Source organism: Impatiens glandulifera, chromosome 1 (assembly GCF_907164915.1).
Source record: "Impatiens glandulifera chromosome 1, dImpGla2.1, whole genome shotgun sequence".
Taxonomy (NCBI): domain Eukaryota; kingdom Viridiplantae; phylum Streptophyta; class Magnoliopsida; order Ericales; family Balsaminaceae; genus Impatiens; species Impatiens glandulifera.
The window spans coordinates 135,213,020-135,234,999 of NC_061862.1; the positions used below are offsets into that span (position 1 = coordinate 135,213,020).

The 21,980-nt window shown below is 28.1% G+C and overlaps 1 protein-coding gene across 1 annotated transcript; it reads left to right on the top strand.

Annotated features, from left to right (window-relative positions):
- The first annotated feature begins 9,535 nt into the window (after window positions 1-9,535).
- Window positions 9,536-20,753, top strand: LOC124938207 (WRKY DNA-binding transcription factor 70-like). The gene is made up of 3 exons (XM_047478608.1): window positions 9,536-9,873; window positions 18,877-18,978; window positions 20,197-20,753. The coding sequence occupies exons 1-3, from the start codon at window positions 9,578-9,580 to the stop codon at window positions 20,540-20,542; spliced, it is 744 nt and encodes a 247-aa protein (XP_047334564.1). The 5' UTR covers window positions 9,536-9,577; the 3' UTR covers window positions 20,543-20,753.
- Window positions 20,754-21,980: the final 1,227 nt, after the last annotated feature.

The following is a 21,980-nucleotide window of genomic DNA, read 5'->3' on the forward strand; positions in this document are numbered from 1 at the left end:
ATTAGGGACGGTAAGTTGTTCCGTTCTTCCATCTTTTATAAGTCTTGTTCTGTCAGCTTATACCTCATGTGTATGTCTCGAAAGGATGATTGAATTTATTATCCAACTATTTCCCGTTTTAAGCCAACATTTCCAACTGAATTTATGGGTCAAATTTTCGAGATAAACGTCCGATCGGAATGAATTTTGGCCAGTTCAAAAGGTACCTATATTGAAAGTAAAATCCTGAAAGAGCATTCACCCGTTTCGCGGTCTGACCGGTTGGACCGCCGAACCGACCGCGTATTTTACGACTTTTATTTATTCTTAAAATAATACAAAATATATTTTATCTTAACAGTTTTAAATTTTCAATTTATTATCTACGTAACATTTAAAAAAATAAAATAAAATTATTGGTGACTAGTTTAATAATAAGTCACTTATTTTTAATAGTTATTATAACTAGTTATTATATATATATATATATATATATATATATATATATATATATATTATAGTAGTTTTTCATTCATAGCATATATATATGAGCCGTTTGGTAAGTGGTATTAGTTATATAGGTATTAGTTGTAAGGGGTATAACTTGTATAGGGGTATTAAGATGTATAAATTATATGGATTATTAATGTTTGGTTGGAATGATAAAAGATGTATAAATTATATTGATTTTATAATTTTGTGTTTGTTTGGTGTTATAAAAAAAGTAGTAAAAAAATGACTATTTTATCCTTGTATTTATATAAATTATTTTAATATTTATTTTATTAATTATATTTAAACTAATAAAAATATATATTTAATTAACATATAAATATTTTTAAAATAAATAATAATGTTATATGATAATATAATTATATGTTAATTCTTATGTTTAAATAAATATTTATCAATAATTATTTTATTAAATATATAATAACAAAATTACAAACAAATTAATGAACTTAAATTCTAATTTTTTTTATTAAAATAAATAATACAAATGAATTCGATACTCAAAATCAATTCGAAAAGAGCTACTGCTCTCATGAAAACAAATCATTGGTCTCTTTTGAATTAAGATGGCCTCTAGAGAATAACTCCACCACAATTAGACAAGAAAATAAATTGTTCTAAAAAATTAGGTTAAGAATAACAAAAACTATTTAAATATTTAAGAAAAGAGATAATAAAATAGTGAAGGATTAAAAATGGAAAAAGAAAAAATTAAAAGTTGACAGGGTTAAAAATGGAAAGAAAAAATTAAAAAAAAGTTGTACCTGGTTATACCTGTTACAATGTTATACCTAGTTTGAGGTATAAGTTATACCTATCACCCTCACTGTTTATATAAATATTATTGACCAAACATCAACTAAAGTCTACTGTTAATACTAATATTCTATATGTACAGTACTATACCTCTAACCAAACGGAGGCATAGTGTACTGAAAGTTTCGGTATTAAAAAAATCATATTAATATCATACCGTTATTTTTGGTATACTAAAGTTTTCTATTCTTTTTCGAATTTCGGCACAAGAAATGTCGTTGAAAGTTCTTTTTGGGCTTTCGGTATAGGAAATGTCATTGAACAATACTATGTAAAGTCGCAATCCATTCTTTCCAAACTTTCCTTAGATTATAATACAAGTCCTACTTTAGCAACGCCATACTTTCACATCGATTTTTGTTTACCTTTTCTTGCATATCTCCAAATTCGGCATCTTTGCAAGAGTCTTGACGCTCATAATATATTAGGCTATCCTCATCGGATTTACCACTACCTCCGCCTCCTCCGGTGTATATGGCACTGTCATTCTTATCTCAAAAGTTGCAGGACAAATTCCCTTTGCAAGAGAGCAAGAAAAGTGTATTCGTGAATATCGAATCAATTATCAAATTTTATACCCTAAGGCCCTAATTTATCTTGAATTAAGAATATTCACAACATTTCATTCCAGATTTGAATTCAAATAAAAAATGAGAAGTATTTTAAAATAATTTAGAGAAGATCTTGAAGGATATAAAGTTATCAAAAATATATATTAATTAGTTAATAAAAAAAATGAATAATAAGTTAACCATATTTAAATTGTTTAAACAAAATCATGTTTTTGTATAATTATAATAATAATAAAAACTTAAAACTGCATACGGTTTTGAAGTAAAAAAATCTGAAATCTCAATTAATTAACCCGTAAAGTCCCAATTTACCATAAAACTAATATTTATAATACTCTTTTAATAATATATTTAAAAGTAAAAAAAATGCTATACAAAACATATACAGCTGACGTCACTGAAGAGATGCGCTGGCTGTATCCGTCAGAGGCCGACAATACTCGTCTCAATCTCAATGATGCACGTTCTCTTTATTATAGATTAATGCCACGTATCCAAATCAATGACGGTGAAACACTATAAATTTGTTAGATCAAAATCCGGTCTAATCATTCATCCATGGAGGCCACAACAATCACATTTCAAACGGGTCACAGATTTCCGTTCTTTTCATACACCACATTTTCACCTAGTCCAAATAATGACGGTCGTGTCTTCTGTCGGCCGGCGGGAAGTCGGTTGTTGAGGCGGCAGCGGTGTGGGAAAGACGGGAAAGAGAAGGAGGTTGTGTCGGCGGTGGAAGAGAGAGAAAGGAGGAGGAGGTTAGTGGAGATGATGGAGTGTTTAGAGAGAGAGGCAATTATGGGAGATGATGAAGGGAAAGAGGCAGATGATTATAATAGGCGAGCCCAGATCTTTGAAAATAGCTCGAAGCTATTTCAAGCTCTTCAACAAGAAGAAGAAGAAAAAGAAATAACCCCAAACACAAATGATTGATTTATTATTTTCTAACTTTTGTTTTAAATAAATAAATAAAGGGATGTATATGTTATAATGTATAGTGTTTAATTATCAATAAATCAATCATGTTTTAGTTACAAAAATAATCTATGGGAAAGTCTAATTAAGGTCTTGTTTTGATTTGAAACTAGTGAGGTTACTATATATATATATTAGAGGCATGTTTTGAAACCAGCTACTAGATATTGAAATAATGTTATTTAGTTATATATTAACAAATATACCTAATTAACAAATTTAATATAATATTTGTTCCTTCACCCTCTAAATGTTTCTAAACCGGCCTATATGTTTTGATTAAGTTTGAGGGCTTGAATACTTCAATTTTAAAATTTAGGGCTCTTACCAAAAAAAAATTATATATATACTTTTTTTGAGAAAATTTAAATAATTTAGTTTTAGTTTTGTTGGTTAGTTATTACTTTATAAGTTTAGTGATTATATGAAAATGACATCCAATAAAACAAATGAAATATAGATTTCCAAAATATTTTAAATAAATTCACTGCAAAATCCATACTCAGCATCCAGGACTACTTTACCATATTCAGATTTCAATAAACTCCTTTCATTTCAATAAACCCCTTACATTAATAGTTTGTTTTGTTTTAATCTGAACAATAAATACATTTTTTACACGGTCTTTCGAGGGATCTCTATGCAAATGTATAGATTGCATCACTTTTAGAGTCGATTTGGGTGTGTTTTAGATGTGAGAGTGTTGCTTATACAATAGTGTGACTTGGTTTTTATAATAAGAAATTTAAACTGATCAAATAACTTCAATTTTGGAATTTTGGTTTTTAAATTCTGTGTTGAATTCATCTATTTATAGCTCTTTAATTAATTAAAAAAATTTCCATAAAGTCTTTCCATCTGATCCATGAAAAATCAAGGATCTATAATAAGTAAGTCTATCCAAGTTAGCAATTGATAGATTATCCCAAGTGAAATTTAGAGCTTAAAATCATCTAGTTTAAAAACCGCCTAGTTGACGTTTGAAATTATAGAGATTTTTTTAATTCTCGTAGAAGTCCTAGGACTTTCTTTTTCTTGGTCCATCCAATAGTTTATCGTTTTCAACCACTTGTAAGTCTCAAATTATTGTATAATCTTAATCTCAATTCTATTTTTTATCTATGTTTTTGAGTTATTGTCTCTTTATTACCTGTAAGTTTATTCGATTTAATTGCCTAGTCACACTCTAATTTCAATTTAGAAGCTAACCTTTTAATTAAAATCCTCTATTTCGTCTCAAATCAACATGTTTGAATAAAAATATTAATATATTGGATCATCACTCTTGATCGTTGAGAGTCGGAGCTCGAACTCGAGGGTGATGATCCGGAAATGCTTCAAATATATTAGAATCGATTAGGATTAATTTAAGGAAACTGTAATGGCATAATGGCATCTCAACATAATTCTAACAAATTTTGAAACAGTGTAACGAAAGTCTGGCTTATAACTAGTTTGCTTCTCAACTTTATATTTTAAATCATTTTCTATTATTTGATTATCAATTGATTTTATTAATTTAATAAAAATATAGAGAATAGTTTTAAAGTAATTTTAGGACTAGTTTAAAATATTGTCTCTATTTTATCATACTTAATATGAAAAAAAAATCATACATTATCCTTCTAATATTCTTAATCATCATCTTCAATTTTCGAATGATTTCATGTACCATTTTTTTTACCCTCTCTAGATACATTTATATTTAATTTTGTTTACACATATTCTGTCCATGCAATGCTATAATTAAGTTTCTAACCTTAGACATATACAATAGGTTTAAATTATCATTTTAGTGTAAAATTGTTGGGTCTCTCTCATATAAACCATCAGTTCAGTTTAGTAGTAGAGAACTTCGAAAGACAGGTCATTCACACGTGTTATCAAACAACGAACTTTAAAGAATTTTTATTATTTATTAATTTCAAAAGGAGACAAATTAGGTGACGATTCTCGAACTAAAACTAAAATAATATTCAAAAGGCCGACTAAAATGAATTAGCTGGATACGGACTATTTTTGGGGCGTACAATGAGAAAGGAAGAAGGAACTTATGTGTGGTAATATATTACCTAATAAGAAGTGATGTGGTCACTAATTTCTAATGATGTTGGTGGTAAAAAGCCGCTCAAAATGATTGTGGGTATTCTGTCGAACACTTTGTAGTCAAAAACTTGAAAAAAAAAAAAAGTAAAAAATCAACCATAAAAACAACAACAAAAATATTTTTTGTTGATGAATATGATGAAGGGTATCGAATATGATGAAGGGTATCGAAGAAAACTACCTAAACAGAAGACATCCATAGCGGTTGCAACCCGTACTTTGCCAGACCTAGCCAAACGAAACCATATCAAAGAAACAAATTAACATGGCTAGCTATCTTCTCCGTCGTTGAGGTTTGATAATGCCTACTAAATGTTAGGACCCTCTCTAACTCTCACATTTAATAAGTACGATATCAATTGACAAGTCTTTTATATTTAAATTAAATAAGGTTTTATTTTATTTAATACATTTTTAAATTAAAAATATGGGCAGTTACTCATCAGATAAAATGATTTTGGATATGGATAGATATAGATATTGCCCTATTAGACTATCCACAGTCGGTATCAAATTTTTTCATTTAATACCCTACCACGTCAGTTTAACACATATTTTAACACCCACTTTTTAGCATATCCTACAGCAGAGTGTTATTCAAGGTATCAAAATTATTTTTTCATTTTCTCTCACTTCCACATCATTTATACGTAATTTCATTTTTTTTAACCATAAACAAAGATGATAATATGGTGGAAAATTTTAGAAATTTTTTGGTGTCCAAATGACACAAACCAAGTCTCTATTTATAGATCTCCAAAAATAAAAAATAATGATATATATATATATATATATAAATTTTGATCAATTATTATGCAAAAGTGTATTTAAAAAAGAAAACAAAAACAAAAAAGTAACCACCCGCGCTGTCACTTGGCACGCTGTGATTGGGCTACGTCAAATTTGGTCCCTTATCAAAATTTGATACTCATATTTTAACACTTAATTTTAATTTTGATACTCTGCTTGTACCAATTAATATTATATTAACACTCATTTGATACCCTGTTGTTGACACACTGCTGTTGATAGTCTTAACGATTTGAAAATTTATTATTTTGATAACAGTAATAACATATCTTTGCAAATTTGATTGCTATTGACTATTTTATAGTAGGGTTTTATTTAGATCAAGAAATATTTGGAGTAATGGATTGATTTTATATATTAGGTGTAAGGTCACTCACACCTGTGACCTGTCTGTCTAGACATTAATGTGATTTGAATAAAATTGTATTTAATAAAATTTTGTTTTAAATAAATAATCATTTTTATAGCTTTTAAGTTATAATATATTATATACACTATGGCTTCTTTTTGTTGATAGTGATATCATATATATGGCATGAATTAGTTTTATGAGTTGTGACATGATAAAATAGTTTTGTTAAGTTAAAAAAATACACTAATACCAACTATTTTAAAGTGATTGACATGAATTAGTTTTATGAGTTGTGACATGATAAAATAGTTTTGTTAAGTTAAAAAAATACACTAATACCAACCATTTTAAAGTGATTGATATAGATGAATAAATATTCACTGTTTTAAAATAATTGATATTATCCCCTATAATAAAATATGTAGTTCATTAGGAAGACATTATCTATTAGTTACAAGACACAATGATGGATTCGTATATAAGAGATGCTATAGGATAAAAAAATAATATAAGGAACCAACATCCATCTTTTATTATTGCATTATACAATATATATATAGACATGATGTTTGGTGTTGAATGAGTAATATATTTCATCACCTTTAAGACGGATGATTCGGACTTCAGACATGAGTAAATTGTTATGAATAATATAAGTTTGAGCTAATGTATGTCTTATTACGATCTAATGAGCATAAGTAGTTTATAAGTATGTACATTTATAAATATAGAGACGATGTAATATAGAGTTACTTGAATTATTATTCATTAAAAATCAATAGAATGGACGCGCGACTCCCCGAGGACGTAGACATTGTTGATAGAACCTAGTTAAATATTGTGTTATTTACTCTATCGTATCTCTATTGTTTAGATCGTTATTATTTATTTTGTGATTTTTTTAACATGAATAAGCCTTATATTTTGAATCACTACATTGAGCCTCTAAGTTTCTACATATCATTTATTTGTCATGAATCAAAAATTTTGAGAGATGAAAGAGTATATACAAGTCTAAATAAAGGGACGTGATAACTAGAATCATAATCTTAACCAATTGCAAACGTTATTAATAACCTAGGTGATAAAGATAAAATTATCAAATCAAAACAAGAAAATTCATAGTGAGGTAAATTATGACATAAAAATACATGTCATGAGATTGGAACAATTTCATAAATTCTCCAAAATGAATGTGGAGGTAGAGTTATTAGAATGTATAGTCTTTGGTTATATTTTCATTGTTTTCCAAAAATAGTATTTGGCTTAGGATTGATTGCTCTTTTTATTAAATCAATAGGATATTCCTATTTTGTAGGCCTAGTTAGGTTGGGTTATTTTAATAACTCAACCCACTCAAACTTTTTTTTACTCCCCTTCTAATCAATTACATCACTCAATTCATTATCCAAAATACTAAAATACCCTTTATTTTAAATTACTATTTATTATTTTATTATTATATATCAATACCCTTTAAGTAATTTTACCAAAAATATTCTCATTATCTCAAAATCATCACCAATTATTACTTATTTTCCCCTCTAGTTATTACAATAACCCCAATCCGAACAAGGCTGTAGTATCTGAACGATGAGAACCAACTATCCACAAGTTATCACAAGTTAGTGTATGATTTTAAAGTTTGAAGGCTTCTTTGAATATATGTAACAAATTATAGGATTAACTAATGTGTTTTGTCTGCTAATGTGTCGTGTATTTTGATAGTGGGGTACTAATTTATGGATCTTATCTACAATTGGCCGGCCAGAAACTATTAAAGAATAATAAAGATACAGTACGATGCCAGCTCATCAAGGAAGGAAAACGATAGGTGCATCAGCCCTAGTATCTTCTTTCGTCATCTACATGACGTCATTTTTAATAACTAAGGACTTGTTTGATATTAAATATTTGAATTTAATCTAAATAAATCACTTTTACATATTTATTTAACTTGTTTTACTTTATTATTTATAAAATTTTAAAATATTATATATAAGATATATAGTTTTTCATTCAATTCAAAAATTTGAAATAATTGTTTTTTTTTATAAACGGATATTTTGTAAAAAAAATGGTTAATTTATTTTAAAAAAAACGTGCTATAACTTATTTTTATTTTATTTAATACCATGTTACCAAGTAAGGGCTTGTTTGGTCTGATTATTATTTTTGAAATAAGATAGATTTTGGAGAAGTTTTTGTATGATAAAAAATAATTAATTTGGTTTAAATGACTTATATGTGTCTAATATTTATTTTTTAATTTTATAGAATAAAATAATGATATGTACTTAATTTAATAGTTAAATTGAAAATAAGCATAATTTATTATAGCTTGCTTTGATTGCAGGCTCCTTTTGCTAATAAAAGTTTGATCTATAAATCATTTATAGCACAATTAAAAAGTTGATATTTTTCTTACTAAATAAAATTTAATTATATTTTTCATATTAAATATTAAAAAATAATTATTTTTTCTGATTTTTATTATAAATTTTGATAAAATACACCAAATTATAATTTGGTAGTTTGTGTTGATATTAATTATATAATGATTAACCATTTATGTAAGTATTAACTTCCTTTCAGATGATTTTATGTTTTATTATGTAATATGAATCTATAAAACAAAATTTGAATTTAAGAAGCTAATGCACCTATCCTTGCTATTTAAGCTAGCCTAATTAAGTAAAAAAAAGTTATTCCTTTCAAAATTATATAGTTTAATTTGTAATTGTTTGTAATATTTTTTAATGACATTTCACAATCTTTTATAATTAATGAAACTAGTAATATATGCAATCCAGCTTAGAGATATATGAATTTGTTTTCTTGATTTTTGTAATTGAAAACTATTATCACCCCACACGATTAAACTTTCACTTCAACTTTAAACATTTTAAGTAAAAATCAAACATGTAATATTTAATCTTTTATTCATTATTTTCATTTAAACTCTTTTAATGAGTTTTAGAGATATATGAATTATTCACTTTATTCCAGTTATAATTCAAATAAATGATTATAACTTATGATAGCTTATTTAAATCTAGTTCCAAAGTTGCTTTAAAATCTGACTTAGATTAGTATTTTCATTCAGAATCTTTACCCTAATTAGATATGATTTATTTATGTCTTAACTAGGTAATAATTTTGGTTTAAATTATTTAATCTTTACAAATAATAATAAAAAACAGACAAACAATAACTATAATAGAACTCTATCTATAATTAGAAAAAACAAACAAACTTTGATGTACTATATAATTTTAAATTAATAAAAAATGGTACTACTTGAGTTTGACTAAACTAAATAAATAGACAAAAACCAATATTTAATGCATAATATATAACGTTTAGACCACTTTAATTATAGCTTCTTTTAGACTCAGCTGTCTTTCTCTTTCACTTTCTCTCTCTAGATGAGGTAGGAGCAAGAAGAGTGATGGAAGAATCATCCAATTGGTCAGAAAACCTAAAGCCCCAAGATTGTGAGATGGAGATTGTAGAGGAGCTGATAAAGGGGAAAGATATGGCGAATCAGCTCAAGATCTTGCTTAAAAACCCACCACAAAATGCTACTTTTATTACCGATTATGCAGAAAATATCTTCACATCTTTTACTCAGGCTATTTCTCTCCTCGCCTCTTCCGGCAGCCAGTTGACCGGCCAGAGTTCAAACCCGCAGCCGCAACCGCCGGCCACGGCCACGAAGGATCGAAGAGGCTGCTATAAGAGAAGGTACATCATATCTACTTTTGGTACAATATTAATTATATATATTTAAGGCTTTCTTTCAATTTATTATTATTATTTTTTTTTTGTTTAGTAAAGGTGAAATAAATTCATTAATAATGCAATCCCATGTATAGTGATGAAGCTTTCACTATTGTTTGTTAGTTTATTAATAAACTTTAGATTAACCCAATATACATAATTAAAATTATAAGAATTCGATTCTTATTTAAAACGTACTAAGTTAAGCTGAAATGAAGTAATTACCGGAAAAAAATAAAATGAATAAGTATTTTTTTGGTTATTGAGAAATAAGTTAGAGATAACCCGACCCGACCCTAAATGATGGGTAAGATGGGACTAGTGATTTTCAACCCAACAATTAGTAAAGGATTTAGACATGGTAATTGATTCTTGATAACCGAACAAATTGACGCTAAAATCGATTGAGGAAGAGATAGATGATGTTGTGGTCCAATTTGAAGAAAGTGAATGATGTGAGGTTGAGAATAGCCACTAAAAATTGCAAGAGTTATAGCTAGTATGTACAGAGAACAACATCTCCAAGAGTATAGAGAAGGTTTTGCCACTAACAAAAAGAGTACATTGAAACCTAATAAAGGAAAGTATTAAGTAACATGCAACCTAACTTACTTAGTCTTCCATTTTTTTAAGACTTTTACTATTAGAGATTCATAATTGAATGATGATGGATACATTTTCTTTTAGGATGAATGCACTTTTTTAATGTTACCTTGATGTTTTTTATTTGATGTGTGGTTACTACGACTCTTTGATATAGCTTTGATTTTAATTTATGTCATTTATGATAAAACTGATATCTTGATTTGGGTGCTACAAATCTTCTTACTGGAGATCTTACTAAAATGAAGATGAGCTCTTTTTACACAAGTAATAAAAAGTGTTTGAAGTAGGAGATAATATTCTTCTCACTATTTTATAGTATTGATTATATATACTATTCCATGACTGAAAACAAGTCATTTTCTCTCTACAAATCACCTTCATCCTAAATATTAATGTGCCTACAACTATAAAATCTGATGTGTGAATTAATTTACTACCAATTATAATGTCATTTTCAATTTTATACTAAATATTGTATTTTCAAGAATCATGCCACAAATGAGGTACTCTTATATGGAATATTTAAAAATGATCTTTATTGTCAAACAAAATCTATGTAAATTCAAATATTTCTACCCTTACCAAAACAACACTTGTGCAAATAAACTTTACAACCATCTATTTTAATTAGCAAACTATTTATATGTTGCATGAACGAGTCAATTGTTTTTCACAATGAGGCACATCACATCTTTATTACTACTTCAACACCTCACCGTCTTCTATCTTCATTATAAGTTAGGGTTGCTGTCAACCAACGACTTCTCGCTCATCTATGCCTTCTTTAATAAGAAAAATCAAATACATGTTGTCTTCTTCTCTCTTCTTCTCAAGGCATCGTCACCCAGAATCGAGAAAAATATTAACCACTATTATGGCAACTGAAACTTTAAACTCACATATTTATTACTAATTATTCTACAATGAATGTCTTTTTTCAATTAACTTACAATCTTTAACAAGAGCACAAAATTTACAACAACTTCTTCAATAAAGATTTTATGATGGCATATCATCATAAATAGAATATGTTAGTTATATTCTTAAAATATGTTTTTGATACCACTTATTGAGTAAAACACATACAAAAATAACATTAATGTAGCACGATGGAGATAGAGATAAAATAATTAACACAATATATAATGAGGTTCAACAAACATATGACTAAATCTATACAGAATTGTCAATTCTATAAATTTTCCATAGAATAATGGTTCAAATAACCTAAGTTATTATAACATCTATATTTATAGAAAAAATGATTGGGAGCACGACTTTGGGGAAGCGACTCGTACAGCGAAAGTGACATCGCTGTTATACGAAAGTGACATCGCTGTTATACAAAAAAGACATCGTTGTTATACAAAAGGGACGAGGTCTCTTTTGTATAACAGCGAGATCACTTTAGTATAACAGCGATGTCACTTTCGTTGTACGAGTCGCTCCCCCAAAGTCGTGCTCCCTATCATTCATCATATTTATATTAGTATATACATCTAAAATCATAAAAAACTAAATTATATTATTATTTTTATGCCAAAGACATTATAATATAAACTCTAATAAAATTTGAGACAAAACTCCATATTATATCCTATCATGATAATTTGAGACAAAACCTACTCGACTACTCTATACAGTAGAATATTATTCTCCCAATATCTACACCCCGACCCTATGGTGAGATACCACTGGCGTTATATTCTTAGTTGTCAATCTTGTCTTCCATGCTTAAAATCATAGAGAGATTGATTATGATTCCATGCTACTAAAACATCGTTGGTATAATGTATTTATTTTGAAAATTAAATTGTTGATATTATAATCAAAAGATTATCGTCTCACACGACAAGTTTGAGATTATGCCTCATTTTATTTTAAGGTGTATTAAAGATATAATAGATTTTGGGACTTAACCTAAGATTATCACGTCAACGATCTCCAATCAAACTGATTTAGTCGACTAAAATGGATACATACGGAAAAAAGATTTGAATTATATGTTGATATTTCGTCTCGAAATTACATAAAATTTGTATAAATACGATGATACAAATAAATTATAATACAAAAAACGAAATCATTAAGTAATAAAGAAGTAGTTGTGTATTAAAATGTATTTTCTATGTATGATTACAATTATAAGAGTATGAATTTATAAAAAAAAAAGTAAAGAGTAACTAAAGAGTTATAATATGTACCATCTTAAAGGATAGAAGATGAAAACCAATGGACTCGAGTGAACTGATCATTACTTTAAATTGTAGAGTCTTTAATACATTATCTCAAACAAAATAGGGAGGCACACACCGTGAATTTGTTACATAATAAAGCAAACCGATTTGATGTAAGTCATTTGGTGAGGATGTCGACAATCTGATCATCAGTAGGTATGTATCGGATAAAGAGAGATTTCTGGGCAGCACGTTCAAGAACGGAGTGAAAATTAATCTCTATATGTTTCGTACGAACATGAAAAACTAGATTGGTTAAGAGAAACACAACACCAATATTGTCACACCTAAAATGGGAGGTTGAGGTAAGGAGATGCAAAGTTCACGTAGCAAAGATTAGAGCTAGATGGGTTCAGTAGTGGCATGAGCTAGAACTCGATATTCAGACTCGATACTAGACCAAGCATCGACATGTTGTTTCTTTGAATTCTAAGAGATAAATTTGTCATACAAAAATGTGTAATAGTCAATTGTGGAGAGACGATCGTCTGGACAAACAATCAGTTAGAGTAAAAAAAGGTAGATAGATCGAGAGAAGGTTATGGACGAATGAGGAGTCCATAATGAGGAGTATTAAAAAGATAGCATATTATTCTTTTCACTATAGACCAATGAGTAATGGTAGGAGGCTGCATTAGTTGACATGCACGGTTGACAACAAATGCAAGTTCAAGTCGAGTATGCATCAAATATTGAAGATCGCCAACAATGATGTGATATATAAATGACTTTAAAAAGTGTCGTCATTATGACGAGATAAAGATTACTCATAAGAGATTGGGATATTAAAAAGTTTTGAGTCACTCATATTGGCTTGGATAAAAATATCATGGATATATTCTAATTGAGATAGAAAAATGTCGGAGATAAATCGATGAGATTCAATCCCGAGAAAATAGTGTAGTGTACCTAAATCCTTGAGGGGGGAAATGTGATTAAGTTGAGAAATGATGGAGGAGATGTGAAAGGAGGATTTGCTATTGAATATAATATAATCTAGTAGCCAAGAAATAATGATGTAATTTGTGGAGAGTGATACATGAATAAAGGTGAATTGTTTTTGGATGATATGATCCTTCTTCGTGACCTAATCCTTGACAATGCAATGATTTGGAAGAAATTAAAAAATGTATTATTATCGACAGAAATTTGAAAACACTTAGAATTTTTTGTGATTAATGAGACATAAATATATTACGTAGATGATGATTTTATTGGAACATGAAATAAATGATTTCCCAATATTAGAAATAGGAAAAGGGTTATCGTCACCCATTTTAATAGTTTATGTACCATGATAGGAGGTTACGACGCTAAGGTTGTCAAGATTCGTCATAAGATGATATGTAGCACTAGAGTCGAGATATGAGTCCAATGCATAAACAAAGGAAGGTGTAGTCTTCATAGTAGAGTGTGTCGTATTTTGATTATGACGACATCAACAAGTTTCAATCGAATGACCTATAAAGTTACAAATCTGATAAAACAGACCAGACCAAACCGACAAACATTAGTCGCGTGACCAAAACGATCACACAATTGATATTGTATTTTATTTCTATTGGACTCACAAGACCATGACCCAAAATAGAAGACACAATAGTAGAAGGACCCCAAACATGTTAGCATAAAGCTAGTTGGAGTGTGAAAAATTAGAGGAACTGAAGTCCCATTTATTTTATATCCATTAAAATTAGGGGAGCCTAATCGATTGATAATTTTATTTTCTCCACTATAATCACTCGAGGAGGAGACCGAATGTCACAATCATTAGAAGTTGGATGGTTTCGAAGATCCTCTCGATCAAATAGCAAGATTAAAGGTTGGAGAGTTAAAATGGAGTGATTTAAGGCAGATCTCATGTTTAAGAAGCATTATACGAGGTCTTCGATGGCGATGTGGTCGGTGCGGATGGTTACCGCTATAGTGAAATATTCGTATTTAGGACCAAGTCCTCTCAAAACATAAATGATGAAATCTTGTTGAGATGTGTTTTGCCTAACACTAGCGAGACTAGCGATGATTGATTTTATTTTCTACAGATAACACTTATCTGGAGTGAGTCCTTTTTTACCGTCAAGAGCTGGAGATGAAATTGCATTAGATGAGTTTGGGATTGAGAGGCGAATGTGCATTCTAAATCAAATCAAATGGCTTTAAATGTGATGGAGAGAATTTAACCACTTGGACTAGGGTGGATTCTAAAAGGGTGGAAAGAAGACATGAAAGAATCCTTTGATCTTGTTCCTCCCCGGTGGTAAAAATATGATTTGTAGAGAGGACACTAGATCCGTCAAAAGTGTCGGCTTGGAGAAAAATTTAAGAGCATAATTAGTTCTAGTAACGTATGGATAAAAGTCATAACCTTTTAGGGTATGTAAGATTTGAGATTTCTAAAGAAAAAAGTTTTTGTGATAAATTTATTAGAGTTGAGGTTGAAGTAGAAGAGGAGGAAGAAGATGCCATTATATAGAGGTATGTTAAAACCGAGTAATGACTCTAATACCAAGTTAGAGAAAGATAAATAGTAAAGAAGTTGATGTGTATTAAGAATGATTTTTTATATTATTAGAATTACAAGTATTAATAAATAATTAGAATATGTATCAACTAAGACTAGAAGATTAAAACCAAGGAAATCAAGTGAGTTAGCTTACTTTTAATTCTAAAATTTTTAATAATGATAAATGTTCGATACAACGAATTTATTAATGAATTAATATTGTAATCACTACTAATTGAAATTGTCTATACATGTATAACTATAATAAAGTTCAAAGTAACAAGGTCAAGTCTAATCTAATTTTGAGTGGTATAGAATTGATTACATTCAAGAATTATATATAAATATATAGTCATTGGTTCAATTAGTACTGGTTGTTGTATGTTTTTTCTTTGTTAAAATATTTTTTGAAGAAGTTTTTACAAAATTAGAAAAATTCCTATTTTAATTTAGTTTAATTTTTATTTTATTTATTTTTTTTTAGGATGATAATACTTATAGGCTAAGTATTTCTTTTGTTAGACGTTCTTCTTCTATTTCTTCTTCTTTTTTTTTTTTTTTTTTTTGAAATTTAGAAATCCTTCTAAAATCTTTCTACGAAGTAATTTTTTTTTTTTTTTTTTTATGAATCAACCTGTGAAAATATTTCCATAAATTTAAAATTATTAACTTAAAAGAACATGCTTTCACAATTAGAGGTTTTGTTGCATAATAGACTTGGAAAAATAATTCTATTATATTCTAAAATTATTGAAGGGATATTTATTTGCTGAAAACTAAAACCATCAAATAGATACTTGACCAAACCTTTAACTTTGGTCATTAATCGAGAATAAGAATATATATACCAAATGCTCATTTTCATTAAATAGATTTAAATTACTAATTGTTATAATTATCAATCACAACTAATTTGTTTTGATTAACAACAAAGCAATAACAAAGAAATAGTAAATATCATTATACATAATACATTAATGTTGACATCATTCTACATTTTGATCATTTGGTATTTATATACAATTAATTTATTAATTGCTTTTGGATTAATTAATTAGAATTAATTAATTCAAATATTACTAATTCAATGACATACAAATTTATTGATAATTTTATTATTAGCATTTAGAGTAAAACTTAAACAATCATATATTGACTTTTGAATTGATCGAGTACAATATTTGATTTTATTTTGTTCGGACATACCAACTTAATTAGCTAGATATATTATTCTTATATTATCATTTTCATTCATTTTAATGAGTTCATTTCAATATTATAATTAATATATGAAATTAGATTATGAATTAATAATCTAATTCTTAAATTTTCTAGCATTCTATTTTATTTTCTCTAGTCATATATGTATCTGATAACTTCAGTTGAAGCATTCAGAACAACAATTCACCCTACAAGAATGTTGAGCATATTGTTTTCTATTTTACAACACATTTCATTATTTTTTTCTATCTACATAAGAATTCATATATATATATATATAACCATAGAATAAGACAACCAATGCAACTGCATAGGGTTTCATAAAAAAATTATAAAAACAAATACCTTAGAAAGGTTTGAGAACCCAATACCTCTTAGAAAGTATTATTATACAATTTAACCAACTAAACTAAATTAGTTAGGTTAAATATAATACAAAATTATTATTTTTTACAATATAACATAAAAAATAACAAGTTAAATAAAAATAAGAATAATTTTTTTCTTTTCGCATAGGCCCCAAACTTCGGAGATATATATATATACTCCATAAGAATGACATTGTTGTTGATATGAAAAAATCCTTATGGATTGTAGTAATTTCTTTTATGTTGTTTGAGTAGTAATCGGATAGCGGAATATATTTTGACATAACTTATACTGAATTATTTTGACGAGTTTTTTACCATTTCTTTTGCAATCTTCGCAAAAGTACTATCTATAATATATTTGACCAATAATATTGGATCTCCAATTGAAATGATAGTCACTCATCCCAAAAGGATGATGAGATAAAAGTTGTGATTTGCTATTGGACTTGTAGTGTGGGTAAGAAAACTTATAATTTTTATAATTTGAAAGATGAGTTTGTACTTGAGAAACTATACACGAAAAAGTCAAATTAAAATAAATAGAGATGAGGACTATGGATAATAGATTGTCTATAAGTTTAATTCTAGTGTGGATAATTACAATTCAACTTGCTATATTGATGTTAATAATAAAGACAATTTTGTTTAATTGATAAAATAATTGTGAGAGTAGATCTGATCAATAATTCTAGCAAACCTCTTATAGTAAAGATGTTACTTTGGTGGTTTGCACTTCTTCTTTTTTCAATCAAACCTTGTTTATACTCATTACACATGAGCATGAAAACAAATCAAAATGAATGTGTGATTCCAGACATATTTGTGATGGATTCGCTTTAATGGACTGATGGGAGGCGAGATGTTGAGGGAGTGATTGGAGAATTTTTCGAATTCAACAAAATACTTTGGAGTCGGGTCTGATTTGGAGGGGTTGAAGATGTAGTAGAAGAAATCTCATATGGGATTGAGGATGTTGGAGATGATGATGTTACTTAGCTTAGAAGGGCGCGGTCACTCCGCCTATGAAGAGAGATTTGACCTTTTATCCTCTTAACTAATTCAGAATCTTTTCGCTAAACTCTTTTGCAGAGATTGCAAAAGTGAGATGGTCGAAAAGGCGACCAAAACAGTTGAGAAAATCTAAAATGACTAAGAATGTAACTTTATTATAAAAAAAATTAGAGAATAGTATAGAAACTTGAAAACTCCAAAGCGAAATAAACTATGCGAATAACAAAGAAAAAGTCCCGAAAAAAAGACAGAAAATGACATAGGTATACGTCATTGACTCGTTGATTTTTCTATTGTTTGTTATTTGGATCATTAATGTTTTTTCAGTTTTTTATTTAATTTTTGTTTTCAACTTACGACTAAACTTGTTTTTAAATGTTTTGTTGGGGGTTAACTCCAAAATTTTGCAAAAATTTTATAAGTATGTTATCAAGCTAGAAGGTCTTACTTTTATTCTAAAAAAATATGTAGTTTCCATATGGACTATCATAGAATAATGGGGTAGGAATTTATTTCTTATTTAGTAAGGTCAATTTGCATCAATTCATTAATAGGGTCTCCAAAAATCCACAGTCAATCGAGGCATATCCCCCCAACAAATCTCATATGATTATCACAATCTATTAGTAAGCTATCACGGTCAAAGAAAGATATATTTCGGTTTTTAGGTTCACATAAATTGAAAAACATACATACAAATACCCAAGCAACCAAAAATTACTATGACCTCCCCACAAAAATTATCATATTCACTCACAACCGAAATCGCACCCACCCACAATTTCTTGTGGATGAGCGCGATAGTTTGATGATTTAAATATATATTAGAAGAGCTGTTTACAGGTTTATAAGAACTGTGGTGTAGTTGAATGTGTTTGTAAGTATTCATTTTAAATTTGTGAAATAATTATTGGACAAATGTGAGAGTTTTAATCTGAATTTTTAAGAGCACAAAGTAGTTTTTGTTACTAATTTACTTTGATCATGAAATTTTCTCCACTTTTACTGGTTGATGCAGAAAAGGGGCTGATTCAATGGAAAATTTTTCTACAACAACTGAAGATAATTATGCTTGGAGAAAATATGGCCAAAAGAAGATCCACAATGCTCATCACCCAAGGTCTGTATTCTCAATCAATGGATATACATCTAGATTCTACATTTAGCATTGTAGTTCCATTTGATTTGGTTTAGCCAATTTATTGCAATGTATTGGTAGGTAGCAACATGAGATAGTGGTCGGGTCAAATCGGGTAACCAAGATAAACAGTTAACTAAAACTACTTTTTAAAAGAATGATAAAATTTTCAATGACCCATGTTGTATGCAAATTCACATTATTTATGAAAAAATTAAAATGAGTCTGTTACAAAATGACATGGATTGTCATTATTAGGCATCTAGCTAGTTTTGAAAATTAACTTAAGTACAAAATTGTGGTGTTATAGAATCAATGAAATTGAAACATATATTGTAGATGGAGTTCACTTTGATAAAACTTATAAATATCTTTGATAATTAATCTGCACATTCAGTTGCTTACAATTAATTGTACATGTGCTCTTAATGCATGCAATTATAGTTTTAGTTCACAAATATAAGATTGGGCAATTAAATGTCTCAAATTCAAGACAATAAAATCTATACATTGAATAAAATAAACTTTTTTTTTGAATTTTTGGAAACTTAATTAAATTAGCAATAGGAAAAACAAAACCACAAAAGTAGTTAAATAGTACCTAGCTACCCGCAAGTAGAGTTTTTCATGGCTATAAATTCTTACTACATTACATGCCTTAGGGGGTCATATGAAACTTATATATTTTTTTTAATTCCTTTATCTATTTTTTTTTAAATAGAGAAATACCATATTTTAACGTTAAAATTAAAAAAAAAATAGTTTGGTTTATTTTGTTAAACAGACTTAGTGGTTTAAATTCAAACATCAAGAGATATTCTTTTTGAATTTGCCCTAACTAAAGGATATGCTCTGTCATAGACAACCAAACATTTTCCTTAGGTTTTTGTATAAGTATAGAACACACCCACTTAACATTTAAAAAAATCTTGAAGAGACTTTCCACAACTATAAAAAAAACTCATAGAAAGTTGTCAAGAAGGTCAAAATCACGTTTATTTCCTTTTTCTTTTACGTATTTGTATATTTACGTTGTTTAAGATTAACTATAAAAGTATTTACAATAACCCATTTCACATACGAAATATAAGACCCAAATGACAAACATTATAGTTAATCGAAACTACCTTTTGTAATCTAATGTATTTTTGGTTGTATATTTTAACCTTTTTTTGGCTAATGAGGTATTTTTGGTTGTAGGTGCTATTATAGGTGTACTAACAAGTTCGTTGAAAGTTGCAAAGCATTGAAACAGGTACAGCAAATTCCTGGTGAAAAATTATTATACCACATCACATACATCGGCCAACATACATGCCAAGACACATCAACATCAAGGAACCCTTCAAATATAATCTTTGATTCTGATGTTGCAAAGTTTAGCCTCACCGGTTTCGAATCTACCATGGTTAATCCATCTTTTGTTAAAGAAGAGGCGAATGATAATAGTGTTTCCGATCCATTGGATTCAATCACATGGCCTTCAAATATGATCGTCTCGGATGTTCAAGAGGATGATGCTTTTGTCACGAATTTGCGTTATTAGGTTTGATGGATTGCACTATAATTTTCTATGTTTGATGTTTATGATTGTCGCATTGATTTTTGGATATTCTTGTAATGTAAAGTTTTATTGTTCATTGTTTGTAAAGAGAAATAATTACTCCCTTTTGAAATATCCTTGTGCTAACAAGATGGAGACTTTTTTTATTTTTTTCTTTATTGGAAGCAAGACTTTCTTGTTGATGATAGCCAAGTCAACCATGTCAATAAATTATGAGCTTATTCTTGATTTTAGGGTTTATTTTGCTTCACAATTTGAATCTTGCACATATTGAGGTAAGTATCAACTTATAATTATTATAATTATTAGGGTCAAATCGTTTGTTGATCTCATTTTAATTATGAATAATAAAAGAAAAAGTGAAACTTTTAATGCAAATAATGCAATATGATGAGTTGATCTTGTACAACTCATCTAAAAGTATATAAAAATATAAACGATAAATATAAACGTTATTCTCTATTCAAATTTTTTTTATTAATAGATGAATATATATATAAACGCGAAATCTTATACTCTCTTTTCAGTATTTTATTATTAAATGAATTATATTAATTTTGTACAAGTAAAATATTTAACGAAGAAAAAATGTATAAAAAAAATCAAACAAAGTAAAGCAAAACATCAAAAAAAAAGAAACATATATCAAGCTCACATTGCAATACTCAATGGAGCTCATAGAGAAAAATCCCATGGTGATTATGAGGAAGCTGTGCAAGTTGCTTGAGAAAAATATTTTAATTATTTTTAATAAGATAATCTAGTAAATAATAATGATGGAAATGAAAAGTTAATTTTTTTTTGTTAATGATAACCTTGATAATGACTCATACTTCTCATAAGTCATTTGTCACATATATTTAACAAATCAATTAATATAAGCACTTAAAATTTAGACAATTATTTAATACTTGATTTTTAATATTATAAAAAATATTAACCATTTATACTTTGTGATTAACCAAGTAACTTTTCAATGGAAAAAACATAAAAAGAGAGAAAAAAAAAAGCCTAATAAAGCATTCCATATACAATAGAATGGTTCACAAATTTGTAGCGTGTTTTTGTGTGGAATATTATAATAATGATAGGGAGCAAATGGGCATCGATCTCTAGCTACCCTAACTTGAGAGTTACTTGAAAAAATAAGTCAAATTGGAAAAATTAATCTGCCACTTAAAAAGAAAATTATAAATGTAAAGAAAGACATATTCATTCGGATCATTCTGTCCCGAACATAATTTCTCTCTCTAATTTTTTATATTATAATTTTTTTTACCTTGACTTATTTTTTTCACGTGACTATCAGATGGGTTCGTTGCCCCGACGTCCTCTCTTTATCATTCTTATTATTATTATTTAGCTTTGAAGGTTAGTTGAGAATATGTTACCATCTCGCCCCATTCTATTCCAGTTGTTT

Coding starts and splice junctions, on each gene's coding strand:
- LOC124938207 (XM_047478608.1), top strand. CDS start 9,578: ATGGAAGAATCATCCAATTGGTCAGAAAACCTAAAGCCCCAAGATTGT. Junction 9,874..18,876: donor AGAGGCTGCTATAAGAGAAG/GTACATCATATC, acceptor TGGTTGATGCAG/AAAAGGGGCTGATTCAATGG. Junction 18,979..20,196: donor CACAATGCTCATCACCCAAG/GTCTGTATTCTC, acceptor TTTTGGTTGTAG/GTGCTATTATAGGTGTACTA.